Source organism: Bombina bombina, chromosome 1 (genome assembly GCF_027579735.1).
Source record: "Bombina bombina isolate aBomBom1 chromosome 1, aBomBom1.pri, whole genome shotgun sequence".
In the NCBI taxonomy this organism is placed as follows: domain Eukaryota; kingdom Metazoa; phylum Chordata; class Amphibia; order Anura; family Bombinatoridae; genus Bombina; species Bombina bombina.
In genome coordinates, this window is record NC_069499.1 from 669,236,455 (window position 1) to 669,256,073 (window position 19,619).

General features: G+C 36.8%; 1 protein-coding gene across 1 annotated transcript in view; it reads left to right on the top strand.

Annotated features, from left to right (window-relative positions):
* COL4A5 (collagen type IV alpha 5 chain) overlaps positions 1-19,619 on the top strand; it is a 310,651-nt gene that overhangs the window by 152,266 nt on the left and 138,766 nt on the right. The window contains exons 20-24 of the mRNA XM_053699143.1: positions 5,224-5,394; positions 5,838-5,921; positions 11,065-11,157; positions 14,377-14,447; positions 15,274-15,465. Coding sequence (XP_053555118.1) covers positions 5,224-5,394; positions 5,838-5,921; positions 11,065-11,157; positions 14,377-14,447; positions 15,274-15,465 — 611 coding nt within the window. The remainder of the gene's footprint in view (positions 1-5,223; positions 5,395-5,837; positions 5,922-11,064; positions 11,158-14,376; positions 14,448-15,273; positions 15,466-19,619) is intronic.

Consider the following 19,619-nt stretch of genomic DNA (forward strand, 5'->3'; position numbering starts at 1 on the left):
TCTCTTCGCCTTCTTAGTGTCACTGGTGATAGATCTGTAAATATCTGGATATTATGCCCTTCATATGTAATTGTGCGTGCTTGTCTTGCAGCTTGAAGTATTAGTTCTTTAACATGGAAATAATGTAGTTTGACTACTACATCTCTTGTCTTGGATTGAGAGGGTTTGGTTAAGGCTCTATGCACCCTGTCCATCAAAAGCATGGAGGGTTCTGTATCTGGGACAAGTTGATGAAAAATCTCAGTTACATCTGCTTGCAAATTTTTGTACTCTTCTGGAAGATTCCTTATTCTGAGATTGGAGCGCCTCGATCTATTTTCCAAATCTTCTACTTGATCCTCCAGCTTCTTGATGTATATAGAATGATCCATTAGAGTAGTTTTAATCTGAGGAATGTCTTCTGAGATATCTTCCAGCCTATTTTCAATCTCCGTTGTTCTTCCTCCAATCTCTTTGATGTCTTGTTTAATGTCATATAAAGCTGTTTTTAGTTCCTCATGGAAGAAAGTTTTGATTTGAGACAGAAGCTCATTATTTGGTATATCTCCAGGTTGTCCCACCTTGTCATCTGATGTTTCTGCTTGAGTATGTTGTTTTGGAGGACTATTAGCTTTGTCTGCTGCTTTCAATTTTAGCTGTGACTTAGTGAGGCACTCTTTCACAGATTGGTTTCTGCTCTTCATCTTGAAAAAATTATTTACATCTTCCCTTAATCAGTTCAGAGTGTATCTTCCCCTCTATGTCGCTAGGCTTCTTAGCGTGCAATTTAATTATTATGAATGAAGGGCAAAAGTATGGATTTATTCTCTCATATTACATTTATTTAAAGATCATAACTGGCTTTATTTGTTCCAGGTTGATATTTAATGCTTTAACATTGCTTTTGAACTTTATATATAATGGTGCAGAGCATTATTATTGGTTTTTACATAGGAAATTGCAGTATCTCCATCTCCTGACTTTTAGGGCCCTGAAAAGTTCTCTAATCATATCCCGAAAACACCACTGAAGTTGCACCTTCAGGTTAGAGAGTCTTTTAGTTGTTATCTGTGAAAACCCTTATAGAAGAGATACTGAACCAAACTTCCTATTTATTTCCCTTTACATTTGCATGTGCAATCTTCAGGTAAATGAAGAGTTTATTAGTTGCTTATGTTCTTGTTGTCATTGTTTTAGTTCATTATATTAGCTTTATAGCCCTTACAATGTCCAATACTCCCATAAAATGGAGTCTCAATATTAGGCCTTGTAGCCTCTAATGAAAATACAATGAAAGTAATTCCTTGATAGTCTGATTTTTGCTAGTGTAAGTGTCTGAAATATCTAGATGACAGTGATGTATATTACACACAGTGGTTTGCTGCTTGTTTGTTACTCACACTGTGAAGGTTCCTTCTTTTCTCCTCCTTTCAGTCTTTAATGTGTGATCTGCCTATATTTAATACCTGCTTAGATCCTGATGTGCAGTTATTTATCAGGGATGGTAGTTCTGCCTGCTTTAATCTTATTCTTTCATGAAGATTTCAGGCACTTTAATGAGCCAGAGATTTCCGAGGTAGGCTGAAGCCTGGGATTTTCCTGAAAATCCTCTGGAACTCCTTTCTGGGTAGATCGAAATTTGCCTCAAACTCAGCCAAATTTCAGCCAATGGTCCCTTGTAGTGAGTAAATACTGCTCCAAAGTTTTATTCTGGGAATCAGCTCCTAAATGGTGCTTTTTAGGGCTAATAAATGACAGATTTTAACTAGAGCTCTGTTAAATTGTGACTGTCTAGGCTGCTGGCTAGCTCCTCCCTCATGATACATGCATTTTTGTTAATATTATGAGTGTGCTTTATATGATCCACATTGTACTTCCTCTGCTCACGTGGCTTTGAGGGCTATGCTTCATAGAAAGAGGCCTCTAGAATATATGTGCAACTTCTGTCACATTGCTAGTGACACAGACTAGAATGCCCCTGCCCTTCAGTTTCGTCTGTGTCTCTCTGAGGATCTGAAAGGTGAACTTGCTTGTATGGGTCTGCCAGCAGATTTGGAAAGTCTAATCACCTTGGTCATCCAAATAGACAGGAGAATCTGAGAAAGACAACAGGAGAGACTACCCCCTTACAAATTCATTCCTCAGCAATGCCTAATTCTACTACCAAACCTGTGTCTTTAGAGGAATCCATGCAAATTGGAGGAATTAAGGGGCCTGTTTCTTCTTCTTAAAGTGATAAGTGCAGAAATATTAATCTTTTTTTCTATTGTGGCAAGGTTGGTCACTTATTCCGAGATTGTCCTTTGAGGCCTAAGATAAAAATGACTCTGCCGCTGTGTTTTAGAATACTTCTTCTGTTACTGTTGCATCATACTTATCAGTGTCCTTTTCTTTGCAGTGTTCCACAGTGGTAACACAAATTGATGCAATTATTGATTCTGGTTCAAGAAACATTAAAATCCCATCTCCAATCCAACTATTTGTCGCTGTCAAATTAAATTTGCTCCTGTTTTAAAAGAGATTGTGCCAGTTACTATCATGATGGGTTATGGGCATAGAGAGACTTTGCAGTTTTATGTTGTTAATTCTCCTTTATTCCCTGTGATTTGGGGTTTGCATTGGTTTTGAATGTTTATTCATTCAATAAATTGGGATACTAGCACATAGCCTTTGCTTCTGTCTTTTGGCAAAGTTCCTGCATGTGCTACTTTTTTTGGGTGTTCATCAGAGTGTTTTGGAAATTATACCTGAACTATATAGAGACTTTTCTGTTTGAAAAGAAGCGGGCAAACCACCTTCCCCCTAGAAATCCTATTGATTTAGTCTCAGAGCCTTGTATGAACTTGAGTTACATCTTTTAATTGAGTATATTCATGATAATTTGGCTAAAGGTTGGGAAGAGTGAGGGGGTTTAAAACCTTGTGTGGACTATAGAGCTTATACTAGTGTTACCATTTGTATCAGGTGCCCTTTGCTGCTCATCTCCAAAATATTAGACAGAATCAAGGGAGCTCAAGTTTTTATGTAAATTGATTTGAATGGAGCATATGACTTGGCGCACATTAGAGAAGGAGATGAGTAGAAGACAGCTTTTCGAATTTTAATACCTTATTATGCCATTTAGATTATTTAACGCTCCAGCCAAGATCCATCACTTTCTTAATGATATATTCAGGAACTTATTAGACTCCTTTATTATTATACAACTAGACAATATCCAGCTCTTCTTTCCCTGCATATTGCCCACGTCTAGTCTGTATTGTTGAAATTAATAGCTAATTGTCTGTTTGCTAAGCTGAAAAAGTGTCAGTTTTCTGTTCTTTGGTAGAGATTAAAGGAAAACATCCTTTCTACTGATCATACTAGAGTGGAGCCTAAGAAGTCTGCTACGCTTTTGGGTGTTCATCACAGTGTTTTGGAAATGATACCTGAACTATGTAGAGACGTTTCTGATATGTTTGAAAAAAAGGGGGAAGACCACCTTCTCCTTAGACATCCTATTGATTTTTTCCCAGAGCTTTGAAACCTTTTGGAAGATGTTTTCCTCTGTCTGGAATTGAGTTACATCTATTAAAAGAATATATTGATGATAATTTGGCTAAGGATTTTATCAGGCATTCTTCTTCTCTCTTGTTGAGAAGAGGGAGGGGGTCCAAAACCTTGTGTGGACTATAGAGCTCATAAAAGTGTTACCATTTGTATCAGGTGCCCTTTGCTGCTCATCTCCAAAATATTAGACAGAATCAAGGGAGCTCAAGTTTTTACGTAAATTGATTTGAATGGAGCATATAACTTGGTACACATTAGAGAAAGAGATGAGTAGAAGATAGCTTTTCAAATTGTAATGCCTTGTTATGCCACCATCACTTTCTTAATTATATATTCAGGTACTTATTAGACTCCTTTATTATTATACACCTAGACAATATCTAGCTCGTATCTCCCTGTATATTTCCCACTTCCAGTCTGTATTATTGAAATTAATAACAAATTGTCTTTTGCCAAACTGGAAAAGTGTCAGTTTTCAGTTCCTTTTGAAGAGATTTAGAGATACATTCTTTCTATTGATCATACCAGAGTGGATCCTAAGATGGTTTCTGCAATTTTGGAATGGTCTTTCCCTATTAATAAGTATTTAGTACAGAGGTTCATTGGTTTTGCTAAATTTTACAGACAGTTTATAAGATTTTTTTTCTGGAGCTTGTGCCCCTATTACTCTCTTTACTGGGAGTCAAGCTCCTTTTGTCTGGACACCTGAGACTCACCTGAGACTCAATCAGCTTTTGACAAACTTAGAAACTATTTACGTCACCTCCAATCCTGATCTAGTTGTATGTTAAGATATCCTCTTTCTGGAAGTAGATGCCTCCAGCATAGCCATTGTGTCTATTCTGTCTCAGAAGGTTGATCCTACACTTGTATTAGGATTAAGCATTCTACTGTGACTCAAGATGGTCCTTTAAATATTTTGATGAGTCCTTGTTCCTGTGTGTCTATGTCCATAGAGTATCGTTATTAGACCATGAGTAATAGGGCTATGTTCATGTGATTGTTACTTTTGGTTATGAAGTCTATTTTACCTAAATCTTAATTTCTTGGTGGCTAAAACATTCCAGTGCTGGTTGTCAGGATTCAAGCTATGGGGGGGGGGGGGGGTGTAGACACATAGTTGTCCTTAATGCAAACATTGCATGCTCTAACTAATCATGTTTGTCTTAGACTGTCCACATACTTTATTAGCCACAATATATTATTAACCTATTAGTAGAAGTTTTTGCCATTTTACAGTGGCATAATGATCCATTAATACTACATTTTTCAAACAATTTGGAGCTTGTTCAGCAGAAGTATAATTAAAGTATACTGTAAAAAAAAATTCCCTTAATGTGTTTCCAATTACTTTTTTTACCAGTTGCAGAGTATAAAATGTATGAAAATTTGCTTTTTGTGGGTTATTTGTGCATATGAATTAGCTGGTTTTGTGTTTTGAAGCCACAACCTAATAAAATGGGTTGAGCTTGTAGGTATAATCAGATCTCATTACTTTATCACATTGTGTATATATACATGCTTCTTTATCTTATAACTGTCTGTAAACCAAAGACTAATTCAAATGCCAATATAAGGGTAAAGGAACTACTTGTAAACAATTTAATACACTACAGCAGGTAAAGTGGATCATTGGGAACAAATTAAAGGGGAGAAAATATTTGAGTAAACTGTCCTTTTAATGTTTGTTTTAAGGTACTTCTAGCATTGGAGCTCCAGGTGAACCAGGTTTACCAGGAGAATCTGGATCGAAAGGTGATGAAGGTCTTCCAGGATTATCTATACCCGGACAGCCTGGACTTGAAGGAAGGCCAGGACCTCCTGGTCCCCAAGGACCACCTGGACCACCGGGTGGATCTTCTGGCAGTAAGATATTGAAATAAAAGAACATAATTTTATAGTATAGTTTATGTGTGTCAGTACATGTAATCTTTTTTAAAAGTACTTTTTTTAAAAAAAAAAAAACCCTTATAGATTTTCTATTAAAAAAAAGGATGGCTAGATGACATTCCAGTGGCAAACATGCTGACTGGTACTAACTAAAAAAAAATCTCAGTCAAAGTCTAGAAAGATTTTTCTTTTTTAAATGTTTATTGTTTTCAACTGGAATATAATCTAGTTCAATAACTTATAATGTAAATCAGCCCTAATAATGTAATTTCAAATTTGCTTTAATTAATAATGCACTTTCAATATTTCAGATGTAAGATTGACTGTTAGTGTAAACAATGCACTTTCAACTTTAATCATCACTATTCTAAAAAATGGAGAATGTGATTTATTTATTACTAAAATATCTTTCTATGCAGTTGGAGAAATATGCCAGAGAGGGCCAAGTGGTCTACCAGGACTTCCTGGAGAACAAGGATTTCAAGGAGAAAGAGGACAAAAAGGTAGATTTTATATAGTTTATCCATAGATATATATTGACTGAACCTTAAATGTAATTATTTTCCATTTTGTTCCATTAAGATTGAGTTCACATCTTTTCTACTTTCTTCATTTTAATCGTCCCACTCTTGTTATTTACCTTTCTCTCTCTCTCCTGCTATCCATACTTTATTAACTTGCGGTGTGCATGGACAGCTTAAACTCTGTGTTTGCTTTAATCCTAGGCCAGTTCTCTCATCTATATAAAAAATGTATAGCCTATTTTTATGTCTAAAAAAGGGCTGGTGCTACTATTTAAGTGAACCAGAGGGTCAGCTGAGAGAGCAGCAGCAATGGTGGGGGGCCCTCAAAATAGAATATTCCTTAACAGCCTCTCCACATGTCTGGTCATTCCACTGTCACTAAATCCTATGTAGTTCATCAAAGAATGGAGAGGCTCTTTAGAATAACATACAAACTAGTGATACTAGTGACGCTGGAGAACATAGTGAAAAAGCTGATAATAAATCTACCCCAGTGTGCAGAAAACACTCTCAGACCATAGGTATGGACCTGTGCATAATTCCTTCTGAAGTGTTATATTAACCCCTTAACGACCGAGGACGTGCAGGGTACGTCCTCAAAAAAAAGGCAGTTAATGCCTGAGAACGTACCCTGCACGTCCTCGGTGTGGAAAGCAGCTGGAAGCGATCCTGCTCGCTTCCAGCTGCTTTCCGGTTATTGCAGTGATGCCTCGATATGGAGGCATCCTGCAATAACCCCCCTTGGCCATCCGATGCAGAGAGAGCCACTCTGTGGCCCTCTCTGCACCGGACATCGGTGGCCGGTATCGTTGGTGGGTGGGAGCAAGTCTGGGAGGCGGGTGGGCGGCCATCGATGTGCCCAGTGGAGTGGAGGGGGGCGGGATCGGGGGCGGGAGGGGCGGGAGCGCGCACGGGAGCGTGCACGGGGGGCGGCGGGCGGGCGCGTGCACGGGGCGGGAGCGGGAGGGAACCGCTACACTACAGAAAAATCAAGTTTAAAAAGTACTTCAATTAACTTTTTGAAAGCTGTAAATAACAGCTAAGAGATGTGGAAGGGGTGGGGGGTTGATCTTGGGGGGGGGGGAAGCTACACTGCAGAAAAGGGTTTTTATTTTTAAAAAAAGGCACATTATTCACTAAACTGGGTACTGGCAGACAGCTGCCAGTACCCAAGATGGCGCCCATTAAGGCAGAGGGGGAGGGTTAGAGAGCTCTTTGGTGGGGGATTAGTAAGGCTGGGGGCTAAGGGGGGATCCTACACAGCAGCATATGTAAATATGCTAAAAAAAACCCAAAAAAAAACCAAATATAGCTTTTATTTTAGTACTGGCAGAGTTTCTGCCAGTACTTAAGATGGCGGGGACAATTGGGGGGTGGGGGAGGGAAGAGAGCTGTTTGGGAGAGATCAGGGGGTCTCATGTTTCATGTGGGAGGCTGAGCTCTACACTAAAGCTAAAATTAACCCTGCAAGCTCCCTACAAGCTACATAATTAACCCCTTCACTGCTAGCCATAATACACGTGTGAAATGCAGCGGCATTTGGCGGCCTTCTAATTACCAAAAAGCAACGCCAAAGCCATATATGTCTGCTATTTCTGAACAAAGGGGATCCCAGAGAAGCATTTACAACCATTTGTGCCATAATTGCACAAGCTGTTTGTAAATGATTTCAGTGAGAAACCTAAAATTGTGAAAAATTTAATGTTTTTTTTAATTTGATCGCATTTGGCGGTGAAATGGTGGCATGAAATATACCAAAATGGGCCTAGATCAATACTTGGGGTTGTCTACTACACTACACTAAATCTAAAATTAACCCTAGAAGCTCCCTACATGCTCCATAATTAACCCCTTCACTGCTGGGCATAATACACGTGTAGTGCGCAGTGGCATTTAGCAGCCTTCTAATTACTAAAAAGCAACGCCAAAGCCATATATGTCTGCTATTTCTGAACAAAGGGGATCCCAGAGAAGAATTTACAACCATTTAAGCCATAATTGCACAAGCTGTTTGTAAATAATTTCAGTGAGAAACCAAAAGTTTGTGAAAAAATTTGTAAAAAAGTGAACGATTTTTTGTATTTAATCGCATTTGGCGGTGAAATGGTGGCATGAAATATACCAAAATGGGCCTAGATCAATACTTTGGGATGTCTACTAAAAAAAATTATATACATGTCAATGGATATTCAGAGATTCCTGAAAGATATTAGTGTTCTAATGTAACTAGCGCTAATTTTGAAAAATAATGGTTTGGAAATAGCAAAGTGCAACTTGTATTTATGGCCCTATAACTTACAAAAAAAGCAAAGAAGATGTAAACATTGGGTATTTCTAAACTCAGGACAAAATTTAGAAACTATTTAGCATGGGTGTTTTTTGGTGGTTGTAGATGTGTAACAGATTTTGGGGGTCAAAGTTAGAAAAAGTGTGTTTTTTTCAATTTTTTCCTCATATTTTATAATTTTTTTATAGTAAATTCTAAGATATGATGAAAATAATGGTATCTTTAGAAAGTCCATTTAATGGCGAGAAAAACGGTATATAATATGTGTGGGTACAGTAAATGAGTAAGATGAAAATTACAGCTAAACACAAACACCGCAAAAATGTAAAAATAGCCTTGGTCCCAAACGGACAGAAAATGGAAAAGTGCTGTGGTCATTAAGGGGTTAAGTCTCAAAATAAACTTTTGCATATCCAAGGCATTATTGAATCTGCTTACAAGGCTTGTCCTTAGTACCTCTGTTAAAAAACGGTTAGCCCTATTTATCCTAATATCCTAATTTCAATTTGCACCCTGGTTCTGACACCCCATTTCGGTTTATATAATTATTGCTGTTTTATAATGATTTTTATTGAATTTGAACATAATAAGCATTTAAATTAAATGAATTACAGTGTATTTGGAAACATGACCCAGTACTCATAAAGAGACTCTTTATTTTCTTGAGCGGCCTTTTAAATAGTGGACAGTTTAAAGGCATCTTTTCATTGAGTAAAACTAATTCCACATTGTGAGATTTTATGAGATGGAATTGGTTAAAATAAAGAAAACAAATTTAATTGGACCTTAGAACGTTATTGCACCATGAAAATTATCCCACAATGCTTATATTTGAACAAGTTCCAAACATATGATGTAACAGATATTGAATTAATTATTAATGAACTAAATAAAACTCTAGCTGAGTGTTCACGAGTGATGTTAGTGATTAAATAAAAGGAGACTGAATTACTCAAGACAAGATAGACTATTTTTGATATATACACATATCCTGACAAACATACAAATGATCCTGATTATCCCGTGTTTGATAAAATCCTTAAAGATACAGTAGTCGATGCCAAAGATAATATCATCAGTATTAAAAGTACTACTATTTTGAAGGATAAAGGTGACTATGATAAAGGACGTGTACTTGTTTGGAGGAGACGTGAGCGCCGGCGGGTTCAGTAGGCAGAGACTGAAGGTTATCATGCTGGCCTAGATCAAGATCTATAGGTAGTTTGATGGGGTGTTCTAGCTTCAGCGGTACGGGACAGCCTCAGGGACAAAGTTTGTCCTGTCCTATGCCAATCTATTTTTGTGTTGGTACAAGTTGTCCCACATCTATGGAGATAGGAACCCACATCGCTTGAGAATATCATGTTATAAATTATTTATAGATGATTTAATTTTTATTTGGGAAAGGGACCTAAGTGAGGCAAAATATTTTGTTGATTTTTTTTTAATAACAATAATATCGGTTTAACTTTTACTTCAGAATTTTATAAAACAGACTTGAATTATTTGCATATAAATTTGAGAGGCAATCATGATTTACAACTGATTCAGACATCCATATATATGGGGGGAAAAAAATTACAAAAAATGTACTTTTGCATGCACGCAGTTGTCATCCCTCAAATGTCCCCTATATTTCATTGTGATAGAAATTGCTCAAATTTATTTTTTATTAGTGTTGTAATACCCAGCTGACATGAAGCAGCTATTTCATTTGAGATCTAATCATTAAATTAAATTAGTTTAATCTGTTTTACTTTTATAGTGGACATTGACCATTTCTTTTGAATAGTATCTTCTAATGTTTTCACGTTTTCACAATGTTTACAGTACACAGCTAATATTTGCAGTATTTCTGCAAGTATTAATTCATTATTATAAAACTCATTTTGCTTATATAGCAAGGAGACATATAGTTTTACACAAAGTAAGCTTTATAAAGAAGTAGTCATTTAGTAAGATCGTAGGAGTCACTGCAGCAAGCGCAATGAGTTTTATGAGATAACATGTGCTAGCGCCTGCCAGATATATACGCTGTTTGACACTTCGTATAGATCACATGTCACCAGAAAATTGATTAGCTTTTTCCTGATTGGTCAAAGAGTAGAATCAGTAGAAGTCATGAAGATTGTCCATTGATAGCACAGTAGAATGTTTAGAAGATATGTCAATCCCGCCTCCTATGTGTCTGTAAATATCAACTAGTCCGCAGCGTGTTAGACAGTGTGGAAAAGTTCAGATGTGTTTTTAATACTTTATTGTTCATTCTTTTTGTTTGTTTTAATATATTTTTAATAAAGCTTGATTTTTATCTATATGAATAGAGCGGTCTACGTGTTGTAGATTTTTAAAATCGTGGACAGTAAAGGTTCTACCAGAGAGCCTGTCTGCCTATGATCACTGCAACCAGACAGCACTTCACATTGCAGAAGGAAATCCATGCCCCCTGCTATTGGATGACATGGGGGAAGCAGATTGCAAGGGCTGCAAAGAAGCTTTTGCTGCTTGATAAATGAAGCCCCATGTATTAACAATCCATTAACTGTAACTTTAAAATAATCTAGAAGCATTCTTGCATTCTTTTGATCACATTTACAAGTATTAACTTGGTAAATGTATAATCATAACCCCCTGCCTCCTCTTTAAAGGGAAAAACGTATAGTGACATATTTCACATACCTGATTTACAAAGAACAAATAAAAACAAACTTTTGTGCAATCCTTGTACCCTTATTTACATTGTATGTTGTTTTGTAGAACATGTTAAATTGGGGCAGTCATTGCTTTGTTAAGGTTTAATAAAGTTATTGTGAATCATGTCATCCCATACTACAGGTGATAAGGGAGATACCTGTTACAACTGTATAGGAAATGATATCCTTGGATTACCAGGAGATCCCGGCCCTCCTGGCCTCTCTGGGAATCCAGGTACGTACATTTGTAATGCATTTAGAATTAAGTTATATAAAAGGACATTATATTCTTTTTTTTGTTTTTCTATTGTTCATTTGAAAGAATCATAAATGTTACAAAAAAATTGTTTTAAATATTTGTTGCAAATCTAATAAATCATTACTGGATATTGAGGACCTTTTTAATATGGTAAGAACAATGTGAAATTGCACCATATAGGTACCTAGAACATATTGCTTACTCCTGTTTAAAGGGATATAAAACCCCCATTTTTTTCCTTTCATGATTCAGATAGAACATACCATTTTAAACAACTTTCCAGTTTGCTTCTGTTATCAAATGTGCCTCATTCTGTTGGTATCCTTTGTTGAAAGAGCAACAATGTTGGTAGCTAGCTAAACACATTGGGTGAGCCACAAACAAGAGGTACATATTAGTGCAGCCCCCAATCAGCAGCTTGCTGCCAGTAGTTTTTTGCTGCTCCTGAGCCTACCAAGGTATGTTTTTCAACAAAGGATACAGAGAGAGTAAATTGGAAAGCTGTTCAAAATTGCCTGCTCTATCTGTCTACTGAAAGTTTCATTTTGACTTTACTGTCCCTTTAATTATAAGTACTCAGCATGAAATATATCCCATACTATGGTAATTACTTTTAGTATGTTATAAATAATATGAAACCTGATTTCAATAAGCTCATAGACATAATTTATTTAAACAATATGGATTATTAAACATAATGCAATTAAATGGAAAGAAAGGTAAAAAAATAAATGGACATGGGTGCATTTCAATTTTAAATAGAAGCATTTTTAGTGTAGAATCTGATATTCAATGTCTATGGTTAAAGGGACAGTCAAGTAAAAAAAAAAAATGTTTTTTCATGATTTAAATAGGGCATGTGATTTTAAACAACTTTCCAATTTACTTCTATTACCAATTTTGCTTTGTATTCTTAATTAGCTAAAGCTAAACCTAGGAGGTTCATATGCTAATTTCTTAGACCTTGAAGGCCGTCTCTAATCAGAAAGCATTTTGACAGTTTTTCACCACTAGATGGCGTTAGTTAATTTGTTTCATATAGATAACATTGAGCTCAGGCATGTGAAGCTCCTAGTAGTGAGCACTGATTGGCTAAAAGTGCAAGTCTGTCAAAAGAACTGAAATAAGGGGGCAGGTTGCAAAGGCTTAGAAACAAGGTAATTACATAGGTAAAAAGTATATTAATATAACTGTGTTGGTTATGCAAAACTGGGGAATGGGTAATAAAGGGATTATCTACCTTTTTAAACAACAAAAATCCTGGTGTTAACTGTCCCTTTAATAAAAGAATTACCAAAGAATGGTTAGCTCAGCCATTAGCTCTTTAGCGTTCACAGTACTTTCAATAGATAGCAGGGCCATGATAAGCTTCTCTCAAATTACAAAGGGACACTAAAGATTACTGAAATACATGTTCAGCATTTCAGTACCTAAATTGTATATGTTGGGTACATAGGGCTCTATTTAAGATGCTATGAACGCAGCTTTAGAGATCCTTTGGCTCCATGCTCTCATGAGCAAGCCCACAGCCGATAGTTAAGAAACAGCTACACCAAATATAAAGTGGCATTGCTCAATACCCCCAGACTTTTTAGACCCAGGTGATTGACAACCCCTGATCGCATGCGATTGCCCACACACGAGCAGGGGGGCGGCATTGCACAAGCAGTGGCTTGTATGATGATAAATGCTGGCAGTCAATTGCTGCCCACTAGCTGCAAAGCCGGACGGTCAAGGGCGGAGATGTCCATCCTGGGGTTGTTAAATGGGCCCTATATTGTTAAAATATTAATGGAACGTATCCTGTTGCACAACTGTAAGTGTGTATGTTCCAGAGCACCCAACCATAGGTGGTAGGGCATCTAATTGGCAGTACTGCCGTATATACACAGTAAGGAGTGTGTGCTCTAGTTGGGTTACATCACTGGCTCTTGTTTCTCTATGACACAGCACCAGGAGCAGAGGCTACTAACTGTGTCTGTGAGCGTACATTAAAAGAAAAAAAAACTAAAGGGCTTTAACATAGATACATACATATACATGTCTAAATACAGTATGTATATATATATATATATATATATATATATATGTGTGTATATATATATGTGTGTTTATACCTGCATATGTATTTATGTATTTATATGTATGTATTTACAGACATATGTATTTATGTATTTATATGTATGTATTTACAGACATATGTATTTATGTGTTTATATGTATTTACAGACATATGTATTTATGTATTTATATGTGTATATATGTATTTACAGACATATGTATTTATGTATTTATATGTGTATATATGTATTTATGCATTTATATGTGTATATATGTATTTACAGACATATGTATTTATGTGTTTATATGTGTATATATGTACACACATATAGACATATATAGAAGTGCATTGAAGCCTTTTGCAGTTAAGTAGATAAAAATATGAACATATTTTGCTATGTGAAAAATATTGGAATGTAAAATATTCATATTTTCATATCGGGTGTAAGGTTTTTCCACTTTTTTTGCTCCATTGACTTTTGTGGGGAAGTATGTTATCGCATTCACAATATTCCAAGTTCTGCTTTTTACGTGCATCAGGTTACGGCGTGAACGTAAACAATTTACTCTCAACTTGTAATATGGTGCTACCTGATGCGTACAAAAAGCTTACTTCTAGCAGAGTTAGAGCTCGAGTGGGAGCGTTAAATCTTGCCCATATTTTTTTATATAAACTAAGCATATGTGTGTTTATATGTATATATGTTCATCTCCCTTTAAGTCTCAGCTTTCAAGAAATAAATATTTTTATATGTTTTATGTTGTGGGGTAGCTAAACCTTTAAAATATAGGTTACATATTTTGGGATTAGATATAGACAATAAAATCTGTGTATGTTATATATTTTAGGTTTAGGCATATACAATAAAATATGTTACAATTTCCTATGCTGTTGAACAGATATGGGGGGGAAATTATATTCTAGTTCAAAAACATATACAGTTTTTTATAAACATTTTCTACATGTATGGGTATATTTGTAAATTAATTGTATTTCCCCCCCCCCCTAAAACGGAATAGAATGTACCCTATGTTTCTTACAGTCTACTTTCTATAATATGTTGCTATAATATTCAAAAAACAAAAAGTTTTGTAAAGTTATGTCAACTCTTTTTTTTATGTATATAAATATAGGATCACCAGGATTTCCTGGGCAAAAAGGTGATCCCGGACTTCCTGGCCTTTTGGGTCCCCCTGGACCAGCAGTAAGTGTTTATATTGCTTAGACTTTCACTTGGTTTCTACAGTAGTTTCTGAAATGTTACAAGAAAGGTTAGTGATATAAGCAAGAGTCAGTTATATATCATATATGATGCTGCATTAGAAAACTGAGATCTGAAATGTTCATCAGTTTATTGAGTCATTTAAAGAAAATTATTTATATGTTCCAAAGTGAAAAATTCAACTGGGGTTCTAAAAATAGTTAATATGTTTAAATATAATAGACCACTATTTACATTTTTATTTCTGTAACTTTAAAGCAATATGTGTATCTTAATGAGTAAATATATAACCTGTATCCACAAGAAAATATTGAAGGATTACAAATCATGTTGATTATCCCATGAAATATATGGGTAATTCTTTTTTCCTTTCTTTCTTTCGTTCTTTCTCTTCTGTCCTTCTTAAGGAAAAATTGTAAATTGCACAAAAAATGTTTACCATTTTAAACATGATTATAAATATCATATAAGTTACAGAGACTGTTTACTTGTCTACGTCCCATTTACATCTGTTATTAATTAATTATGAATTTAAAAAAATTTAATTCATAGCTGAACAGATGCTGCAGTACCGTACTGTAAATGGGTCATGTACTTTACCTATTCTGAATATCAGCATTGTTTAGAGGTAATAAAAATCTCCTCAATGGTTCTTTTCAATGAAAGGGCCCTAAAATAAATTAGCCATACCATACTTGATTAAAAATGGGTTTATTTGGGATGTTTTTTGATCACATACATTTTTGCTACTGAACAGATGCCTAACCATTACAGTACAGTCTGATCTTTGCATACTTTTTTCATACAGGGATTTCCAGGTAACCCTGGTAGCTCTGGCCGCCCAGGACAGAAAGGAGAACCAGGTGATGTTATTGCACTTCCTGGACTAAAAGGAGAGAAAGGTGACCCTGGATTCCCAGGTCCTTCAGGAACCCCTGGATTAGATGGAATTCCAGGAAGAGATGGGACACCAGGAATACCTGGGGCCAAGGGAGAATCGGTAAGTTGTCTTTACTATTCTACAAGTTAGTAATGTACAGCATATGGAGATGAAATCAGGAAGTTGGTAGATGAGATGACCCTGTGTATGGTGTATAATTTATGTTTTTTAAATTAAAGACTCTCGGATACCTATTTAAATCCTGTAGACTTCGTTGAGTAATGTTCCTGTGCTTATAATAAAAAGGAATCACCCAAATATTATCTAATTAGGTATACTTTTTATATATCTGCTTCAGTTCCAATTTCAAATACAATAGTGTATTACTGTATAGTTCAGACAGCAAGAGAAGAACGTTCTTCAGAGCGTGAATTTAGCTATAAGTGTTCAACACATTAGCCATGGGCCACAGGTTTCCTCTACAACTACAAAGACTGAGTCCAGAAATATTTAATACAAACTTGATATAAATGAAAAGAAATAGACATAGTCACATGGGATTATAATTAGCTCCTTTGCTTTTGAACATCATCACTATTTAAATGAGAATGAGTTCTCACCCTTTCATGCCAGTGGTTAGTTTTTGTCAATAGTCAAACAGTATACCTTTATTTGATTTTCTGTCAATTTTTTTTATGTTGTTAGCAAGAATAACGAGAATCTATGGGCAAGATTAAGAGCGGTAGTTTGTGCTTGCCTTAGATCGTTAAAACAGCTAGAAGTAATTTATTTTGCGCTCAGAGATTTGCGTTAGTATTATGAATTAGAAGTAAAACGTTTGCGCTCTTGTGTTCGCAATGCCATGGCAACAAATAGATTTTTAGAAGTCACTAACGCAAAATCGCATTCCCCTATAGACTTCAATGGACCCGGTATCACTCGCGCACTAGCGACAGTGATCCACTCGCAATCTAGCCCTATGTCTGTAAGATGTGCTATAGCATTTATTGGTTGAAATATCAACGGAATGCTTTTAATCATGGTCCTCTAGTTAAATTTAAAGGAGTAGCTTCCTTGGAGAGATGAGATGACTTTCTAGATGGTACCTACAATCTATAGAATTATGGAGGCTAGCAATAACTGAAAAAAATGTGCTTTGTTAATGACAAATAATAGATCAGGTTGTCATAGGGCTAGATTATGAGTGGAGTGGTAGTTTGCACTCACATTCAAGCGTTAAAACCGCTAGACGAGTTGAAAGTAAAAAGTTTGCACTCTCGCGTTTGCAAAGTCCTTTTAACAAATAGACTTTGAGAAGTTGCAAACTCACAAAAGAAAGTTAAAAAGAAACCTAACACCCACAAGTCATGCAAACACGATTGCGGTTATTTAAAATCACAACATAAGATAATATTGCATATTTTATAATCTAATGTCCTGCACATAGCAGAATCTGGTTAATGAAAAAAAGTTGCTCCAATTGCCCCTAAAATAAAGAGGACTGTAGAGTAACATGAAGTGAGGGGATGTTGGGTGTAAGAAAACAACAACACTAAAGTGCCTTTACATAGAGGTGAATGGGGGACTATATTTTTACTCTAATTATAAATGTATATGCTTATATACATATATATTTATGTGTTAATATGTGTATATACACATATAAACACATACATATATATGTATATATTCATATATATTTTTATTTTGCTGCCCAACACTGTACGATTTGCCCCCTGTGCTGCGCTAGGTGGTTTGTCATTGGAGCTTATAGAAGCGCTCTCTCATGAGCGAGATCGCATTCACTTTGTGTCTTACTTGTAATACCAGCGCACATATACGTGCGCTTGTATTAGTGAGTGGAGCACAAATATCGTGCTTGGGAAACAAGGCTCCCATTGGAGCTTATGGAAGCACGCTCTCATGAGCGAGATTGCGTTTACTTTGCGCCTTACTTGTAATACCAGCGCACATATACGTGCACTGGTATTAGTGAGTGGAGCACAAATATCGTGCTTGGGAAAGCGCCCCACCCATAATCTAGCTAACCCATTATTAAATATTAATATTGCATAAATATGATCTTTCATGTTTTCCATGTTTTCATCTACTTGACTGCAAAGGGCACCAATTCACATATACAATTGTATATATGTGTGTACATATGCATTTATAAGTTTGTATGTGTATATACAGTATTCAACAAAAGTGAGTACACCCCTCACATTTTTGTAAATATTTTATTAGATCTTTTCATGTGACAACACTGAAGAAATGACACTTTGCTACAATGTAAAGTAGTGAGTGTACAGCTTGTATAGCAGTGTAAATTTGCTGTCCCTCAAAATAAGTCAACACACAACCATTAATGTCTAAATCGTTGGCAACAAAAGTGAGTTCACCCCTAAGTGTAAATGTCCAAATTGGGCCCAAAGTGTCAATATTTTTGTCCACCATTATTCTCCAGCACTACCTTAACATTCTTGGGCATGGAGTTCACCAGAGCTTCACAGGTTGCCACTAGAGTCCTCTTCCACTCCTCCATGACAACATTACGGAGCTGGTGGGTGTTAGAGACCTTGCGCTCCCCCACCTTCCATTTCAGGATAACCCACAAATGCTCAATAGGGTTTAGGTCTGAAGACATGCTTGGCCAGTCCATCATCTTTACCCTCAGCTTCTTTAGCAAGGCAGTGGTTGTCTTGGAGGTGTGTTTTGGGTCATTATCATGTTGAAATACTGCCCTGCAACCCAGTCTCCGAAGGGAGGGGATCATGCTCTGCTTCAGTATGTCACAGTACATGTTGGCATTCATGGTTTCCTCAATGAACTGTAGCTCCCCAGTGCCGGCAGCACTAATGCAGGCCCAGACCATGACACTCTCACCACCATGCTTGACTGTAGGCAAGACACACTTGTCTTTGTACTCCTCACCTGGTTTCCGCCACACACGCTTGACACCATCTGAACCAAATAAGTTTATCTTGGTCTCATCGGACCACATGACATGTTTACCGTAATCCATGTCCTTAGTCTGCTTGTCTTCAGCAAACTGTTTGTGGACTTTCTTGTGCATCATCTTTAGTAGAGGCTTCCTTCCGGGACGACAGCCATGCAGACCAATTTGATGCAGTGTGCAGCGTATGGTCTGAGCACTGACAGGCTGACCCCCCACCCCTTCAACCTCTGCAGAAATGCTGGCAGCACTCATACGTCTATTTCCCAAACACAACCTCTTGATATGACGCTGAGCATGTGCACTCAACTTCTTTGGTCGACCATGGCGAGGCCTGTTCTGAGTGGAACCTGTCATGTGAAACCACTGTATGGTCTTGCCCACCGTGCTGCAGCTCAGTTTCAGGGTCTTGGCAATCTTCTTATAGCCTAGGCCATCTTTATGTAGAGCAACAATCATTTCTCCTGTTAAGTGTAGTCAGTCCACGGGTCATCCATTACTTATGGGATTATATCTCCTCCCTAACAGGAAGTGCAAGAGGATCACCCAAGCAGAGCTGCTATATAGCTCCTCCCCTCTACGTCATACCCAGTCATTCTCTTGCACCTAACTAATAGATAGGACATGTGAGAGGACTGTGGTGTGTTAAACTTAGTTTTTATTTCTTCAATCAAAAGTTTGTTATTTTAAACGGCACCGGAGTGTGTTGTTTCTTCTCAGGCAGCATTAGAAGAAGAATCTACCTGAGTTTGTCTATGATCTTAGCGGTCGTAACTAAGATCCACTTGCTGTTCTCGGCCATTCTGAGGAGTGAGGTAACTTCAGAACAGGGGATAGCAGGCAGGGCCCACCTGCAAGGAGGTATGTTGCAGTATATTATTTTCTAAGGAATGGAATTGACTGAGAAAATACTGCTAATACCGATGTAATGTAAGTGCAGCCTTAAATGCAGTAGTAGCGACTGGTATCAGGCTGATATGTATGTATGTATACTCTGAGGTATTTCTGGGGAATGGAATTTCACTAAGAAAATACTGTCTATATTAAAGTAATATTTGAGCCTGCACTGCAGTGAAAGCGACTAGCAGCAGGCTTATTAATAACATTTCATAATTTTCATTTTTAAAACGTTTACTGGCATGTTAATCGTTTTTTCTGAGGTACTTGGTGATAAAACTTTATGGGCATGATTTTTACCACATGGCTGTCGTTTGTTTTCTGAATAAAAACAGTTTACTGAGCTTCCCCACTGTTGTAATATGAGTGGGAGGGGCCTATTTTAGCGCTTTATGGCGCAGTAAAAATTTAGTCACAGTCT